Raw genomic sequence first — 17,765 nt, forward strand, 5'->3', positions numbered from 1 at the left:
TCTTCCGGCCTTGTGTGGCCCTGGGATGGGAGCTCCCCCACCTGGTTGCTGCTCAGCCAGTTCTCAGCCCTTTCTGGAATGGCGAGCGTCCCTCCTAACGCTACACAGTCTTTTCAAACTCCTTGAGAATGTAAAAACAGTGTTGTCATGTTGAATTTTAAGCAAGACAGCCCCAGTACCCCCACAGTACTCAGTGCCAGCACTCTAACAAAGCAGGTGTTTCTTATATATATATATTTATTTATTTTTAAAGATTTTATTTATTTATTTGACAGAGAGAGATCACAAGTAGGCAGAGAGGCAGGCAGAGGGGGAGGGGGAAGCAGGCTCCCTGCCGAGCAGAGAGTATGATTTGGGGCTCGATCCCAGGACCCTGAGATCATGACCTGAGCCGAAGGCAGAGGCTTAACCCACTGAGCCACCCAGGCGCCCCCAAAGCAGGTGTTTTAAAGTTTACTTTGATGAAAGATCTTGCGAACAATTTTTAAACTGAAGAAAGTGAGTAAACGTTCTCTGATTACATAGGAAAAAGCTTTTATCTGATAAACAGCTGACACAGTATGTCGTGCATATTAAACATAGACTAGACTTTATCGTGGCTTCGAAATGGGAAAAATGCCTTTCCTGACCTGATGCTTGAAATTCCTTTGTCTTACCCTTCAAGTCCAGTTCTTAGCTTTCTTATTTCCATTGTATTTCCTTCCTGGATGACACTGGGGGGCTTCTTAGGCACTGGAGAGGCAACTGGTTTTTATTCCTGATGAAGTCAAGTTGGATACAGTTGACTTGTATTTTATCTTCTTTAACAGTAGGGGTTAAGCACGGGGGTCAGCCTGATTGTGAGGGACGTGAATGCCGCGTGGGGGTTTTGGGGTGCCTGCGGAGTTCCATCCTTTTCTGCCCCTTGATAATTGCTCATGATACGGGGTCAGGAATGTTCTTACTGCCTTAACGGTGACCTCGTCGCGGGTGTGAGTGAGGCAGCATGAAGAATGTGGAGTTTAGGCTGGACAGCAGGGCGAGGTGACTGCAGCGGCCATCTGACCCCACGTGTCCCTCCCATGGCTCTGTGCTCGCTAGGGAGCACAGTAAGGAGGGAGCCCCTCTGTATTTTACTGACTGGCTTCAAAGGGGACAGTGACACAGTGGCCTGTGGTGACCTTCGAAGCTAAGACCTCCTCTGTCCCTCCGACCACCAGGGGCTGGGAGGACACTGCTGAGAGCCAGGCACGCACCGGGGAGACCACTGCCCATGTGCGCTGTTAGAGGTCGCCCCGATGTTCCATGGAGAGTGGCCAGGAGGGGTCAGGACAGAGAACTGGGGGCATGGGCTCGGGTGGCAGCCGTGGGGAGGGAGAGATGTGGCCACAGGGGCTGGTGGGGTGGGGTGGCGGGGGTGACCCAGGCCCCGCAGGCCCAGAGGAGATGGAGGGCCAGGAGAGCGGCTGTGCCAGTTGTTACCGAAGCCAACGTGGGGTACTGGTCACCGAGGGGAGGCTGTGGAGCAGGGAGAGGTGGGGTGCTGGAGACGCCCCTTGGGGGGGGGCGTGGGAAGAGCAGCCCCAGGCGCCCTGAGGAGCCAGTGAGGGGCGCGCGCGGGCCGGGCTGCCTGCTAGGTCCCTGTCTTCCTCTCAGATTCTCAACTGCGTCTTCATCCTTTACTACCTGCTGGAATTGCTGCTGAAGGTGTTTGCCCTGGGCCTGCCGGGCTACCTGGCCCACTCCAGCAACGTGTTTGATGGCCTGCTCACCGTCGTCCTGCTGGTAAAGTCGGAGACGGGCCGGGCCGCCGGCCTCCTTGGGCGGGCGGTGTGTTCTCTGCGGCTGGTTCTGCGCTGTGTCCATCTCAGGCTGTGTCTCGGGAGTGGAGGCCCCCAGGGATTTGGGCTCCTGCCTCCAGGGACAAGGGGCTTTTTCAAACCCAGCGTGAGCTGCGTGGTGGGCCGCCAGCGGGGGCTGGTAGGAGGCTGGGTTTCCCTGGCATCTGAGTGCAGTGGGGGCAGCCTCTCCGCCCTGGAGCGGGGCCTGGAAGGAGCCCGGGGTCTTTACCTGCTAACCAGCCCCAGCCACAGACCTAAGGATGGTGGGACCTTGGGGAGGACGGAGGGCGGGGTGGGGGTGGGTCTTGGGCACCCTCCCAGAACCCATTGGAGTGGAGGGTCACATGTGGTGTGTGTGTCATGGCAGCCATCCTGGTACAGTGTTTATTTGTGTTTGTTGTGGGCCCCTTGGGACAGGAGCAAAGACAGTCAGAGAGAAGGGCCTTCCGTCTGCCCTTGACCTGGGCCTCCGCCAGCCTTTCCGGTGTTGTGCCCTCTGGGTGTGCGGGCCGCTGGGTCCCGAGACCTCGGTGTCTTTCTCAGCCACAGGAAGCCCCACGTTTGGAACCAACCCATGGGGACAAGAACGGAGCTCTGACTTCTCCTCAGACCCTTCTGGTGGGGAGTGTGTTACACACGAGCTGTAGAGTTCGATCAAAAGCTGTCTAGATAGGTGTTGCTGTAGTGATGCCTTCTTTTCTTTTGTAATTCAAGGTTTTGGAGATCTCAACTCTGGCTGTGTACCGGTTCCCACACCCGGGCTGGTATGTCACTGGAGAGAACCGAGGGAGGCTACAGCAACCAGCGCCCCACCAAGGCCCCAGGGGAGGGTGGCCCGGGCGCCCCGGCCTGCCTGCTCGTGCTGCTCGGCTCCAGGACGAAGCCCCCGGTGTTAGGAGGGCAGACAGCTGGGCGCTTGGCCGGCTGAGGACTGTGGGAGCCGTCCCCCCTCCTCGCTCTTGGGGAGCAGGTCCTAAGTCACCGTCAGCGGACAGCGGTCCCAGAGCTGGGACAGGCCTTTAGGGGGCAGCGGGCTCAGCACCAGAACCAGGATGGAACGTGCGGCCCCCTGTGTCCCTGGCTGTGGAGACCCCTGAGCGCTGGAATAGGGCTGGAGGCTGTGTGACTGATGTTGGCCTGTTCCCTCCCACTCTGGGCTTGGGTTTAGTGCCCTGGAAGTTGGCAGGGATGGGGCTGCTGCATGAGTCCCACTGCCCCCACTTCTGGCCGCAGAGCAGTGCGCATGTCTGGGCCGGGGTCCCAGAGCGCCTCAAAGTGTGGCTTGTGGAGGCTGTCAGGGGGCGTTGCCCAGAACACGGTGGTGCCAGCCAGTGGCCTTGCTGGCCCCGGGCATCCTGGCAGCCCTGGTGTCTTGGCAGGTCTGTGGGCTGCCTTCCTTCTAGTGCAGCAGCTGGAAAGTGCTGGAGATGGGGAGTGGGGCCAAGAGACTTGCTTTAGGGTCAGCTGGCCCGGGAAGGGTCTACGTGGGGCAGACAGGTCGGGCTGGACCTGTCCTCAGTGGTGTGGTGGGGCATGGCAGCTGCAGGGCTACCCTCCCTCGTTTCTGAAATGCATGCGGGAGTCCCAGGAGAGCGTTGTGCGGGGGAGCGGGTTTCCAGTTGGATGGAAATGAGAGCCCGCCGAGCCCCTGAGGGACACCTGGAGGGGCCGGGTACAGGATGGGGTCACAGGATAGAGGATGTGGCTCAGGAGCCAGGGTCAGGCGACAGGGATAGGAAATGAGGTCAGAGGATAGGACCGTGGCTAGGGGTCAGGGGTCAGTGCACCGACTCAGGGACCAGGTCCCTCCTGCTTGTGCCAGGACCTGAGCTGGGCGTTCCAGCGTTTGGAACCTGAGTGCTCTCCCGGGTAAGACGAGGGGTGTGATAGCCAGTGCCATCCTGGGCTGGCAGGGGTGGCCGTCCAGGCTCCATCCTGTGCCTGTGACAGAGGCCCGTCCCCCCGCCCTCCACTTGCTCTTTGCATCTGTCTTTGTCTGAATACGCATCTCCCTGTCTCCCTATTGCCGGCGTCTCGAGGCTCTCCCAACCCGTGTCCCGTGTGTCTCTCCAGGAAGCCAGAGAGGCTGGGCCTGCTGTCGCTGTGGGACATGGCCCGGCTGGTGAACACACTCATCGTGGTCCGGTTCCTGCGCATTATCCCGAGCCTGAAGGTGTGTGGGCATCTGACCTCCTGGCTTGCTTCCCTGCCGTCCAGCTCCCACTCCTGCATTGCCCTGGAGAGTGGCTGGGCCTGGGCGGGGCCGAACTGAGACCAGGACGGTCCCCCTGGGCACCCTGGTCCCCTTGGGCTGTGTCCCCAGCCATGTACTGCTGCTGGGCGGTGCTGGAGGGCAGTGTGAGCCTACGAGCGGCCCAGCCCTGCTTGCACGGACCAGGACACGGAGGGCCGGCACGGGCGGACGGGTGTGGGGCACCTTGGGCAGCCATAGGGATAGCTCTGTGCTCTTTGAGGCCGTCGGTGTTTGTGCAGGGTGGGGGCTGGAGCCCTTGGAGCCAGTGTGTTCCTAGGTGTCCTGAGGTTTCCAGGAGGCCATTGGTGTGGGCCTTTCGTGGCTTCTGGTACTGAGGGCCAAAGGTGAGATTGGCCCAGGCACTCCCCTCCAGGTCCCCCAGTACAGGAGAGGGCGTGTGATTGGCTGGGTGCCAGGCTGCTCGACTCCCAGTCCTGGTGGCTCGTGACTGTCTGTAGGCCTCATCGTCTCCTCATGTATCCACAGGGAGGGACACCAGCCTTGAGGGGAGGGGAGCTCGGTGAGCAGGGCCTTTGGGCCCGGAGCCCGCCCAGCACAGAGGTAGGGTTCGCTCCTCCTGTCCGTTTTCCCAAGAGCTTTTCTGGAGAGAGGAAACCAAGGACATCAGAGACCTTTCTGTGTGTCCAGGTCCTTTCCCCCAGCTCGTCTGTCCTTCCGGGAAGCTGCCCACCTGTGCCATTGGGGGCTCCCTGTTAGCTAGTGGGCTCTCCCGTCGCAAGGTGGCCTAGCGGCCCTGGGTGTGGATGGGGGGGCCGTGCCCAGTGGTCGCGCACGCCACACCCACGTGTGGTCACACATAAGCACGCACAAATGCACACGCCTACGCACATTCTCATGACGGCACGCACCGGTAACCGCGCGGACGTGAGCACACCTGCAGCGTCACCACAGACTCCAGCCACATGCACACGCCGAGCACGCACGTGACCGTGTGCGCAGTCTCACGTGTACACACAGGCAGAATGTACACGCACGCTGCCGTGCCCACACACTACATACACACGCACGCACGTGGCTGTACGCACACACAGTGACCCGTGCGCCCACGAGCACGCGCCCACGCGCTGGTTCTGGGTGTCGGCATCTGGGGTTACAGGCTGACGGGAAAGCCATTCTCTGGGGCTCAGGTTCCCGTGTCCGGGGAGCAGCCCTCTGTAGCCGGGGTGCCTGGCTGGGTGTCAGCCCCTTCCCAGGCCTGACCGCGGGTGAGCTGCAGACCTCAGGTCTGCACTTCTTGGGAGTCTCTGGACCCGAGAAGCGCTAACCCAGCCTTCGTGGGCGCTCGGCAGCGTGACCTGAGCTCCTGCGCGTGCGGGCTTTGCCGGAGGGACTGGGATTGAGACCGTCTGCGTCTGGGTGGACGGCGGTGTCTGTGAGTGTGTACGGTGTGTGTCTGTGCCTCTGGATGGAGGGATGTGGGTGTGTGAGTATGTGGCCGTGTTTATGGGGGGCTGTGGGGTGCACATCTGGGCGTGTGTGCAGGTGGAGGGCCGTGGGGTGCGCCTACGTGTGTAAACAGGTGGGCGGCTGACTGGCGTATGCATACGGGTGTGTGGGTTGTTAGTTCACTGCTGCTTTTCTGGGTCAGGGTCAGGGTCGTGGGCAGGGTTGGTGTCACCTCAGTGGGGCCAGGAAGAATAGGACCTGCTATCCTTCTGTCCTCAGCTAATGGCTGTGGTGGCCAGTACCATCCTGGACCTGATCAGAAACATGCGGGCTTTTGGCGGGATCCTGGTGGTGAGTCTGGCCGGCGGGCTCTGGCCAGCGGGGGGTGCGGGCACGAGTGGAGCCGCCGGTGGGTTCCGGTGAGTCTGAGCCCGAGGCTGGCTGGCCGCTCTGGAGGGAGGCGGGCCCTGTGTTAGGGGTGGCTTTAGGGCTGTGTCGGCCCGGGAGGCCAGAGCGTTCCCTGCCGTTCCCCAGTGTGGACCCTGGGGCTGGTCCTGACCACGCCGCCTTTCCCTGCCGGAGGTGCGTCGGTCACTTTTTATTTCCCACGCATGTTGATCGCAGGCCGTACTGCGACACTGATTTTGAAAAGTGTGAGAGGCATTAGGGATCCCCGAGGCCCACGTAGACCCCAGATGGGGCTTTGGTCAGCCCTCCCTGCGCAGTGGGATCTCGGGAACTCCCAGCCATGGTGGCTGAGAACAAACCACGGCATCCCCCCAGCTCCAGACCGAGCTTTGCCACTGAGCTGCTGTTGGCTCTGCCCTGTCACCCCGCCCAGGGGGGCCCCTGGTGCTGCTCTAGGCGCGAAGCCCCATAGAGGAGACGGAGGTCTGGAAGGGACTGGATTAGCCCGGCGCCCGTGCCCCCTCCTTTTCCCCTGGCACGTTGGGGCTGGGTGGGGACAGGTCGGGGGCCACTGGTGGCCTCTTCTCTCTGCGGCGTGAGACTGCTGGGTGGTTTCCTTGCACGTCACCTCCTGGGGAAGCTTGGCCAGTTCCTACCTGCCCCTCCCTGGAACCTCTTCCCCTAAGACCACCCAGAGTAGGGAGCCTCCTCACCTCTCTTCCTGCCACACCTGTCCTGGAGAAGGGGCGGACAGCCTTGCTTCCTTGGCCCCTGGGTCTTTCCCCCTGGCCCCCGTTGCTCTCTGGCTCGCCTGGTGGTGGCGGCTCCTCCCTCCTTCCCTCTGGGGCTGGAGAGGGTACTCAGGAGGAGAAGCCCCAGCGTTCCCTTGGGGGGAGTGGGGCGGGGCACAGCATCGGGGGCTGGGAACATGCTGCCCTTTGGGTCCTCCTGCCGGGGGGGGGTGCTGACCAGGCCCGGCCCGCCCCCCAGGTGGTGTACTACGTCTTCGCCATCCTGGGCATCAGCCTGTTCCGCGGCGTCATCGTGGCTCCTGGAAACGGCAGGTGAGGTGGGACCTGAACGTCCCAAGGGGAGAAATGCCTCTTGTGGGGGTGGAGGGGCATGAGGCGGGGTGGCGGTGTGGGGGTGGGCTCCCCGGGAGCAGGGGTGTCTCCTAGTCCCTCCTCCTTTGTCTCCCCTCCTTCCCTGCCCTGCCAGATGCCCTCACCCAGCATCTCTACCAAGTGTTTCTGAAGCCTTGTGGCGGCTCCCACCCCTGCACACCCCAGGCCAGGCCACACGCTGGTGGAGGGGGCCCCAGAGCCAGACTTGGATCCCGCTGTCCCGAAGCTCCGTTTCCCACACACGTCTGTAGCTCTTGGCTCCTGGCTGCTCTCACAGCACCTCCGGACGGGGGCCTCCTTTGCTCTCTGGCTTCTCCGGGCCTAGAGGGCTTCCAGCTGGGCAGGGGCTCAGGCAGGGCTGGGGTGCCGTGGGGTCCGTGCCCCAGTCCCCACCCCTGACCCAGCTTGCCGTGTACCTGCAGCCTGAGCCCTGACAATAGCTCGGCACCCTGCGGAAGCTTTGAGCAGCTGGAGTACTGGCCCAACAACTTCGATGACTTTGCGGTGAGCCCTGCACCCCCTGGTCCTCGGCGCCCTCGCCCTCCCATCGCCCTGTCCCGGCCCGGCCGGACCCTATGTCTGCCGCCCCGCAGGCCGCCCTCATCACTCTGTGGAACGTGATGGTGGTGAACAACTGGCAGGTGTTCCTGGAGGCCTATCGGCGCTACTCGGGCCCGTGAGCGACCCCGCCCCGTCCCTGCACAGTGTGTCCCCGGCCAGCATGGCCCTGCCATCCCCGCGCAGTGTGACCCCGGCCGGCATGGCCCTACCCTCTCCTCTGCGCAGTGTGACCCCAGCCGGCATAGCCCTGCCCCGTCTCTGTGCAGTATGATCTGGGCCGGCAAGGCCCCGCCCCGTCCCTGTGCAGTGTGACCCCGGCCGGCACGCCCCTGCGCTGTCCCTGTGCAGTGTGACCCTGGCCGGCACGCCCCTGCGCTGTCCCTGTGCAGTGTGACCCCGGCCGGCACGGCCCTGCCCTGTCCTTGTGCAGTGTGACCCCGGCCGGCATGGCCCTGCCCTGTTCCCGCGCAGTATGACCCCGGCCGGCATGCCCCTGCGCTGTCTCTGCCAAGTGTGACCCCGGCCGGCACAGCCCTACCCTGTCCGTGCGCAGTGTGACCCCGGCTGGCATGGCCCCATCCTCTCCCCTGCGCAGTGTGACCCCGGCCGGCACGACCCCGCCCTTTCTCCATGCAGTGGGACCCCAGCCAGCATGCCCCTGTCCCCTGTCCCATTGGCACCGCTCCTGGCGGCCCACGTCTGGCCTTCTTGTCTCCATAGGTGGTCGAAGATCTACTTTGTGTTGTGGTGGCTGGTGTCGTCTGTCATCTGGGTCAACCTGTTTTTGGCTCTGATCCTGGAGGTACCCGAGATCCCTGCCGGGGCTGTCTCAGGGGTGGTTGCTGACTTGCCACAGACAGCTTGAGGCTGTTGGCTGGGCCCGTCCAGAACGGGGCGGGAAGGGGGCTGTGCTGGATCCCAGCTTCGTGCTGCTTGAGCTGGCTGCTGGGAGCCTCTTAGAATGTCCTTGACATTGGGCCTGTGGGGGTTTCAGCCTGTGGGTGGGGCTGGGGGAGACCTGTCAGGCATCTGGCTCCTGCAGGAGTGGGTGGCTGTGTCGGGCCCTGGATCCCAGCGTCCGGGAGGGGCTTGGATCCCTGCAGTGGATGCCTGGCCCACACTGGAGGGGAAAAGGCTGGGTCACATGGGGCTTACACCCACTGGCCCCCCTGTTCTCCTGCTTGCTAGAATTTTCTTCACAAGTGGGACCGCCGCAGTCACCTGCAGTCCCTCGCTGGGGACCCGGACAGCACCTATCAGATGAGTGCAGAGCTCTTGTTCAGGTGTGTGGGTCAGGAAGGGTCTCTGGGGAGGGGAGGAAGGGAGGGTGAGGCAGGGATTGGGCGGGGGGCTGTCCTCTGTGACAGCAGCATTCCTCCTGCCAGTTCTGCGTTGGGACCAGGGTCTGGGCTTCTTGTTCTCCTGGCGCTGGGGCAGGGACCTCTGTCTTGCTCTCCGATGAAGTTGTTTGAGACAGCATTCTCCGGTTGTCAGTCTCCAGGGGATGCTGTTGGAGGAGGGTGGTGGGTGGCCCCTACCTCCCCGTGGTGCAGGACAGTGGGATCGCCCAGAGAGCTGCGGCCACGCCTTCTCTCCCTGCACCTGCGCTGTGTCGTCGAAGCCCCTCTGCACCGGCACTGGCCAGCCTGGAGGGCCACCGCCACCCCCCCGGCCTCCAACCCCGGGCTTTTAGGGACGCCCCGCACAGGTCCTGGAGATGGATCTAAGTCCCCGTGCTCACTTGGGCACGTGTCTGATGATTCCTAAATGAGGAGCAGGGCGGCCCACCCTCCCGGAGCTGCCCGAGTCCGCCCTCTCCAGAGCTCCCTGCACATCTTCTCCCCGATTCCCCAGGGAGGTCCTGGAGGAGCCGACTGAGGACGAGCTCACGGAGAAGCTGAGCCACCACCCGCACCTGCGGCTGTGCAGGTGACGTCCAGGTGCGCCGTCCTGGCGAGGGCGGCGGGGGGCCCTCTGGCCTCAGGACCGACGCCGTTGTGGGAGGAGGCGGCGGCCGCCCTGAAGGAGAGGAAGGAGAGACTTTCCATCGGATGGACTAACGGACAGATGGACGGACGGAACTCCGCCACCCACCCTAGGCTGGGGCTGAGAGCAGAGGCCCCGGGTCACTGCTGATCCGAACCACGAACCACCACCAGCTTTTCTTGGTGGCACCCGAGTGGGCTGCTTGAACTTTGTGTGGCGTCTGGGCCATGCCGCTCTCTTCGTAAGCTGGCTTCAGCAGGACTCCGGCTCCTCGGAGTCCTGGAAGAGGGTGACTCCTCAGGGACTCTCAAGACTGAGCAGCGGGAAGCCGCGGCCTGCCTTCCAGAGCCTGTGATTTCCGTGGTGCCTTCACTGGTGGCTTTCGGGGACCAGAGGCCCGCCTGGGGCCCGTGCAGGCCAGCCAGCAGCTTCCCAGGGCATTAGGTTTGGGATCCTAGTGGTTTTACGTGAGGAGGATCTTAACCGTTTCATTATTTAATGGTTCGTGTGAGTGTGATTGGGTGTATTTCTTTATGGGTCAGAATGCCAGTAATTTTTATCCTGAAGTCTTGCAAAGAATGAGGTTGTCATTCTTTACTGGGACACAACTCTGTTCCTGCTTCTCTGGAACGGGGTGGCCAGGTGAGGTGGTTCAGGTTGTGCACTACAAACCTGGCTGCAGGGTTGTGTCCAGCCACTGGGACATCTCCCCATGGTGAGGGCTCTCTTCTTCTAATTTGTGTAAAGGCCCGTATGAGCCAGTGGTGGCTCTCCTTTACGTGTCCACAGGGGTGTGGCAGAAGAGGCTAGTAGGTCGGGGAGGAGGGAAAGTGAGGGGAGTGATGTGTGGCTGGCCACTTTGTCCCTTGAGCCACCCTGGGTTCGGACTAACAAATGGTTTTCTCATTTCAAGGACCAACTCGAGTGATGGGTGGGAGCTGCTGGAGATCTGTGGAGAAGGACTGGAGTCCTTGCGGACAGTAACACTGGGAGTGGTTAGCGGTGTCTGCTGTGGGTGCTGACCCCGTGGGGGCAGGGGGACGAGAGCATGGGTGCAGACTCCACGGCGGGGAGCGATTGCCTCCGTCTTCCCAGCTGGTCTGGGAAATGGGATTAGAGGAAAGGAACTAGAAAAAGGAGCTTCTAAGATGTCCAGAAACCTCAGTGCTCTGGGGGCCATGTTTCAGGGGCCCAAGAACGTCGTAGTTTCTGATCTTGGAGTTGTTCTGAGATCTGGCTCCTTGACGTTGCTGCCCCTCAGGTTTGGGGGCTCTTTGGGCGCTGTGAGGACTCTCCCAGACCTGTCCCCTCTGCAGGCTGCCTTCTGGGAGAGCTGGTTTTGGGCGGGGGCACCTTGTGGAGCAGTGGGTTAGAAGTGTGCCCCCAGCCTGTCTTGGCAGAGCCCTGCTGGCCCTGGGGACGAGGGTGAGGCCCCTGGTCAGCTGCTGTGCGCACCTGTGGTGGGGTCATTCCTCTGCCCCTGCCCTGAGGTCTGAGCGCCATCTGGTGGCAGGATCTGGTTCACATTTAATGCAAGCTGGACCCCATGACCCTCAGGGGGAGCTCACGGCTTTCCCCGGGCCAGCTGGAGGCGGGGAGCCCAGCCTCACTGTCTGGGCCGCAGGCTTGGCCACCTGCAAGAGCTCGTTCCAGTGGGTGCTTGCCAGGTGGGATGTCACGTTCTCTGCCCTGCCTTGTGCAGGTCCCTGAAGGTCTGCCTTCCTGTTTCCTGGCTTGTGTGCAGAAAGTCCCCTCTGATCGTTACCGTCACGTGGCACCGAGTTCTGGATGACCCACGTTGGACTCTGGCATACCGTGCTGTTCTGAGGCTGACGCTGCCCTCAGGATGGGGTGACCGGTGCTGTGGCCATCGGGCTGGTGTTTTCTGACCACAAGCTGGTATCTCTGGGATGCTCTGGGTCAGGGGCACGGACTGTCCCATCTGTCAGTTTCAAATGGCATCGGCTGCCAGGCCTTTGTCCCCCTGAGAATCAGGGCTGACTTCACAGCTGAGCTGGAGCTCGGTTTTGGTTAAGGGGAGCAGGGCTGGTGGGGGTCTCCTGGTCTGCAGTGGTCCCGGTGCCCCCCCCATCCTGTTCCCAGCTTGGGTGCTGCACTGGGTAAAACCCATTTGAGAAAGGACATGTGCTTATGTGTCTCAGATGAGCCCTTGCAGCTCTGGTGGGGCTCGTGGTGTTTTTTGTGGCTGTGGGGGCTCGGGCCCACTGGCCCCTGGAGTCCCCCAGGGCCACGCAGGAGTCTGGGACACTTGGAGTGGTATCACTGCCCCGGGGAGGTGGGAGGAGGCAGGAGCAGGAGGCCCCTGTGCCCAGAGGAGCCCTGTGGCTCGGGTCAGGCTCTGAGGAGGGCCCTGTGTGTCCGCAGGCTGGGGAGCCCTGGGCTGGGTGTCAGCGAGAATTGCCATGGAGGCAGCTGGCCTGGTGGAGGGGGGCAGGCCCAGGGGGAGAAGGGCACGGGCTGGGGTGCCCGCTGGGGAGGGGCCATGGGTGGGGCAGGGTGGTGTGGGTGCCTGTGGGCTCAGAGCCGCACACACCAAATAGCAGGGCCTTAGCTCCTAAACATTGATGGCCCTGGAGTGTGGGCGACGTTGGACCTGGGTGGGCACCCAAGCCACAGCCTGCCTGGGAGGCCTGGGTCCTGCCCAGCAAGAACTTGCAGCCTCCACGTTTTGTGGGAGGGGCGGGTGGGTGTCTCACGTCCCACCTTCCCGGCTCAGGGCCATCAGCTGCCCCAGGACCCTGAAGGTGAGCTGCTTCCAGGTCCTGCACTGACCAGGAGGGCTGCGAAGCTCTCGTGCTGAGCTTCCCCGTGGAGGCCCCTGCCCTCTCTGGGGAGCTCTGGAAGGACACAGTTGCCATTTCTGGGGTGGGGGTGGAAGTGGCGGGCAGAGCAGGAGTTGTCTCCTGTTTAACAACAGCAGGGAGGGAGCTGAGACTGAGGAAAAAGTTGCAAGTAGAGCTTTCTTCCGGAGTCAGTGGAGGGGAAGCTGTGGTTCCGGTGCCTTTCACCCTCCCTGCTTCAGGGAGGGCCTCCCGCAGACGGACCGGGTCGCCGTGGGTTCCTGCCGGCCGGCGCTCACTGGGTTCATGGCCGTTCTGAGCCTCCAGTCCGGTCCTCGGGCCCCCAGGGTCGCCAGTAATCTTCCCAGACAGGTGACCTTGGCACTCGTGAAGGCTGCCCAGTGATTGTGTGGGAAGGTCCCCAGGCTGGGTTTACGCAAGGTGTCCTCATGCGCTTGATTCTGCGGTTTTTGCAGGAATAGCCCATAAGCGCGTCCCGGCGGGCGGTGTGAAATTTCCGTTTGCCCCGTGGCTGTGCCTTCCCTGTCACTTGGTGGCGGCAGCGGCTGCTGGGCTGCCCAGCCTCAAGCTGCTCCTTCCCCCTTTGTGAGGAAGGGGGTGCTTTGAAGCTCTGAGCGTCCACCGCCCCAGCTTCTCCTCGTTCCTCCTCCTCCCGCGTTCCTCTGTGCGCACCATGCTTCCTTCTGCTCGGTGGGTCGTGTGGAGGCTGTTGCTGGATTTTACTTCATGCCCAGATTCTCCCTCAGCCAGTGGGAACCACTTCTTCTGGCTTTCGTGTCCGTTTGCCGTCTTTGGAGCGTTGCTTTGCTTTGTGGCCTGAAAAGATGTTCCGGGCTCATGTTGCGTCTTCTCCGGCCCAGCTCCGGAAGCAGCGTTGCTCCAAGGGGCCCTGCTCCTTTCGGCAGGAATAGCGTCGAGGAACCAAGATGTGGGTGTGGGCTGTGCCTCCTGCTATTGGGGTATCGCTGTATGCAGGTTCTCTGGGTACGTGGAGCTAGGGGAAGTGTGAGTGCATCTGTCCGTGTGACTGTCTGTTCGTCTCTCTACCCATCTCTTGGTTCGTCTATCTGCCCAACTGTCCATATGTCCATCCGTCTTATGGTCCATCATCCATCCTTCCATCTATCCATCTGTCCATTGGTGTGTGTGTCCATCTGGCCATCCGTCCATCCATTCATTGGTCCATCCATCCATCCATCTGCATCCATTTGTCCATCCATCCAGCCATCCGTCCTTCTGTCCATCCATCCATGCATCGGTCCATTCATCTGTCCATCCGTCCATCCATCTGTCTGTCCGTCCATCCATCCATCCAGTCTATTAATAGCTATGAGATCACGCTAATACCTCCATTTTCAAACCAACACCACAGGGTGCGTCTGGTTTTCTCTCTGCAGGTTTGTAAGCCCTTTATTTCTGAATGGTTCCCGTCCATCTGTGCACTCACTTGATTGTTCTGTAAATACTCCTCTCCCATTGCCGCTGCCACCTCCTCCCCACAGAGACCCCCTCCTCGCCCCATGTGGGTGCCCTTCAGATGCCCTCCAACCACAGACCTGCAGGAAAGAGCTTTCTAGATGGAGATGGTACTGGCAGGCTTTTTAAAACTAGGAATAGTAAAATTAGAATCTGGCCAGCTCATTAAAACCAAGTAGGTTAAAAAAGTAAACATTAGAAGAAATATTTCTATTTTTTTAAAAGATTTTATTTACTTATTTGACAGATCACAAGTAGGCAGAGGCAGGCAGAGAGAGAGAGGGAAGCAGGCTCCCTGCTGAGCAGAGAGCCCAATTCGGGACTTGATTCTAGGACCCTGGGATGATGACCTGAGCTGAAGGCAGAGGCTTTAACCCACTGAGCCACCCAGGCACCCAATGTTTCTCTATATTCACAAATAACATGATTGTCCAAATAGAAAGGCTAAAATTATTGAACAGTAAGAATTCAGCAAAACAGCTTGCTGTAAGAGTAATACACTGAAATCGGCCGCTTTTCGAAACACGAGCAACAAACTCATAAGTCTCCTTTAAAAGATACCAAAAAAGGTACTATGGTACTATCTACCCGAGAGTAAAACCTTCGGGATCCTTAAAGATACACTGAACGTGGGATATTCAAGGTCTGCATACAGGAAACTGTAAAATGTCGTTCAAGTCCAGGGCTGTGGACTCTTGCGAGGGGCGCACGCTGGGTCTCGTTACCACCCGATCGCGGCTCTGCGGGCCCAGCTGTGCTGGTGCTCTTCACGGTGGGGCACGGGCTGTGCCCCACCTGGGTTCTCTGGGAAGAGCCCTTGCCTGTGCTCGTTAGGGTCGTCAGCCAGAGTCTGTTTCCGAGGCAAGAGGGCTGAGGCTGTAAGTAATAGCAGTTGGCGTGACCCCATTTCCTCGTTGGCTGTCCATGGAGGGTGGCTCTTAGGAATTGGAGGCTGCCTGCGTCCCCTGCCCCACAGCCTCCAAACCTCAGTCAACAACAGAGGACCTGCTGCGAGTCCAGTCTCTCCCCCTTCGCGCCTCTTCTCCAGGAAGAGCCCTGACCCCTTACACACTCACCAGATTAGGTCAGGCTCACCAGGGTGCTCTCCCTTCCTTGAAGTCAGTGGTGTCGCAGATCAGCACCCAACCCTAGGGGTGAGTCACGGGTCCACCCACACCCGACGGGAGGAGCATGTACAGGGGTGAGGGTCACGAAGGGGTCATCTCAGAATTCTGCTTACCGCAGCTGCCCTGTTCATGGCTGGAAAGCGTTGATATTGTCAACATGTCCGTTTTCCCCCAATTAATCCATGGACCTGTTAAAATTCTAAACAATGCTAATTTTTTTGACAAAGTTTGAGAAGCTGATGGGAAAATTTACATGAAACTGAACATGCAAAAATAGCCATGTTGCTTCTATAGGACAGTATGGTTGAGGCCCAGGGCACCTGGCTGGCTCAGTGGCTTAAAGCCTCTGCCTTTGGCTCAGGTCATGATCTCAGGGTCCTGGGATCGAGCCGCGCATCGGGCTCTCTGCTCAGTGGAGAGCCTGCTTCTCCCTACTTGTGATCTCTGTCTCTGTCAAATAAATAAAATCTTTAAAAAAAAAATGTGTTTGAGGACCTTTGCCAGGGTTCCGAACTCACGGTGAAGCTATGGTGACCAGGACAGCCTGACCCTGGTGTGGGGGCCAATGGAGGGAGAGAATGAAGAGCACAGAGATGCCAGCAACAAGGGGCTGGGGCAGCTGGGAGGCCCGTGCACCCCTGGGGGCTGGAGTGGCCTCAGTCAGTGTCTGCTGGGCCGGCAGGTGCAGAGCCGTGGTGGCCGTGGCTGGGCTGGCAGCTGGATGGGGTCCAAAGACCTGGGCGGGGTCTGCTGCCGGGACCTGGGAGTGGGGTCTCAGCAAGCGGTTCGGGGCCTTTCATGTGGTCTTGTCCGCTTGGCACAGCAGGGAGGAATCCTGTCTTTCACCAAAACAGCCAGGTCTTGGTTTTCTGCCTCAGAGATAATTGGTGGTTCTTATTATTCAAAGGTTAGAACAATCTTTTTTTTTTTAAAGTGGAAGGCAGGCACACTGTGCTGCTCTTAAATTTTAAGAAGGGGGCGTGGGGCTCGACAATGCCCTTCACATCAAAGTGGCCAGCAGACGCCACGGGCAGGGTGCGGGCAGCTCAGCCCCGGCCCACTGATCACACTGGGGGCCCCAGCCATTCTGGTACCACAATTGGAGCCGCACCAGGGCGGCGGGCCCACACCTGCGGGAACCTGTGCGGCCTGGCGGCTGCGCTGGGTTTAACAGCAGTTGGCTAATCCGTGTCTGGGCCCCGGTAACACCTGTCGCCAGGTGAGCCAGACCTGCCTTAGCCGCCTCCCTGGCCTTCCCCTTTCCCTCTCAGCTAATGGGCAGGTGGACGGGGCTCCCTCACGCTGGACTCCGGGGCCAGCAGCTCTCAGAATCCCCTGGAGGTGGCTTGCTCTGACAGCTGTGAGCCGCAGCCCCGGCGATCTGATTTGGGTGACCGGGGTGGGGGTGCTAGGAACCTGCGCTGCTGATACGTTGCTAGGGGATGCTGCTGCGGCTCCAGAGACCAGAGTTGGAGAACAGCTGGCTTAGGCAGTTAGCTTTTCTCCCTCCTTGTTTGCTTGGTCTCCCCACTGTTGTCGGTGAATTATAAAACAGTACGTTGCGGGGGCAGTTACAGAAAGGACGCCTTTCTGAGTGGTCCTCTCTGGGCAGAGGAATCAGGAAAGGTGCTGGCTTCTGTCCTGGCAGGCAGAGTCCAGGCAGCACGATGTCCTCCCTGCCACCCCACCCCCCTTTCCTGTTGCCTGGGTTTCGGGTCTGTGCGCAAACTGCACAACTGGACATGGAGAAACTGGCTGGACCCCAGGCTGGACGAGAGCCCTGCCCGGGTTTGGGGGAGTGGGTGCGGCGGGCAGGGACACAGACCAGGGCCCTGGTCCTACCTCCAGGGGGGTCCCACCACCCTCCCCCAGCAGCATGATCGTACGCCTTCCTTGCTGTTTGCTCGCCCTGTGGGGCAGTGGGTGTTTTCATTCCTTCCTCTGCCCCCAGGGCCTGGTGGTGTCTGTGTGCGGCTGATGCTCAGTGAGTATCTGTGAGGGGAAGAATCTGGAGCTCTTGCTGCCGTTGAACGCCAGGAAGAACAGACGGCGTCTTACCTCCAAACTAGCATTGTCTAGGCATATGCGCTGCGGGGCTGGGATCTGTCAGGCCTGGACGCAAAGTGGGATGAGAGCGGGAAAGGCTGAGGGCCAGGAGCAGGAGGAAGCGGCTGCACGTATGCCTGAGGAGGACCCACACCTGCCCCAGGCCTGTGTGGAGCTCCCTGGTGGCCTTGGGGAAAAAGGGAACAGGTTTCTGCCAGAGGCGGCGGTGGGTGGCTGGTTGGTGCGAGGCCCAGCAGGGGTGGAGGCATGCCGGGTGGGGCTGGGGCCTGAGGCCTCGCTGTCCTCGGCTTGTTTCCAGGTCTTCGTGGGGGGCCCACGCCGGGAAGGTTGTGAAAGCCGCGAACATGTAAGGGGATTCTCGAGAGACCAAAGCAGTGATGATGATTAAGATGAAGAACCGCGATTTGGGTGGCGCCTTCCCACGTGCTTTCCTGAGCCCTTCACGAGGCAGGTATGGGCTTGTTTCGTCCCATGGAGTCACCGGCTAGGGCGGCGCTGACAGATGGGTAAACCGAGGCACGGAGTACAGAGAGGCGGAGGCCCCCTGGCTGTTCACGGCACTGCCTCCCCCTGGCCCGGCCTCCACTCTACCCCCTCCATCCTTCCACACGTCAGCGCCGCGCGTGTGCCGGAGACAAATGTCTGTGATGTTTGTAGAGACACGCCTGCGGCGTCAGACCGTCCTCCCCTGCACGCGGGAGGGTCCCGACAGT

At 60.8% G+C, this 17,765-nt stretch overlaps 1 protein-coding gene across 10 annotated transcripts in view; it reads left to right on the forward strand.

Annotated features, from left to right (window-relative positions):
* Window positions 1-17,153, forward strand: part of TPCN2 (two pore segment channel 2) — a 34,305-nt gene extending 17,152 nt beyond the window's left edge. The window contains exons 16-26 of one of the 10 annotated variants that reach the window (XR_004385212.1): window positions 1,636-1,764; window positions 2,535-2,584; window positions 3,894-3,993; window positions 5,761-5,832; window positions 6,880-6,953; window positions 7,436-7,517; window positions 7,607-7,689; window positions 8,295-8,376; window positions 8,763-8,857; window positions 9,347-9,514; window positions 16,937-16,995. Coding sequence is in view for 7 of the 10 variants with exons in the window: in XM_032879703.1 (XP_032735594.1) it covers window positions 1,636-1,764; window positions 2,535-2,584; window positions 3,894-3,993; window positions 5,761-5,832; window positions 6,880-6,953; window positions 7,436-7,517; window positions 7,607-7,689; window positions 8,295-8,376; window positions 8,763-8,857; window positions 9,429-9,503; window positions 9,674-9,710 (879 nt within the window). In the remaining 3 variants the exon portion in view is untranslated. The other 9 variants (XR_004385211.1, XR_004385210.1, XM_032879707.1 and 6 more) reach the window with 9 other exon arrangements.
* Window positions 17,154-17,765: the final 612 nt, after the last annotated feature.

Source organism: Lontra canadensis, unplaced genomic scaffold (genome assembly GCF_010015895.1).
Source record: "Lontra canadensis isolate GAN:19392208 unplaced genomic scaffold, GSC_riverotter_1.0 scaffold66, whole genome shotgun sequence".
In the NCBI taxonomy this organism is placed as follows: Eukaryota; Metazoa; Chordata; class Mammalia; order Carnivora; family Mustelidae; genus Lontra; species Lontra canadensis.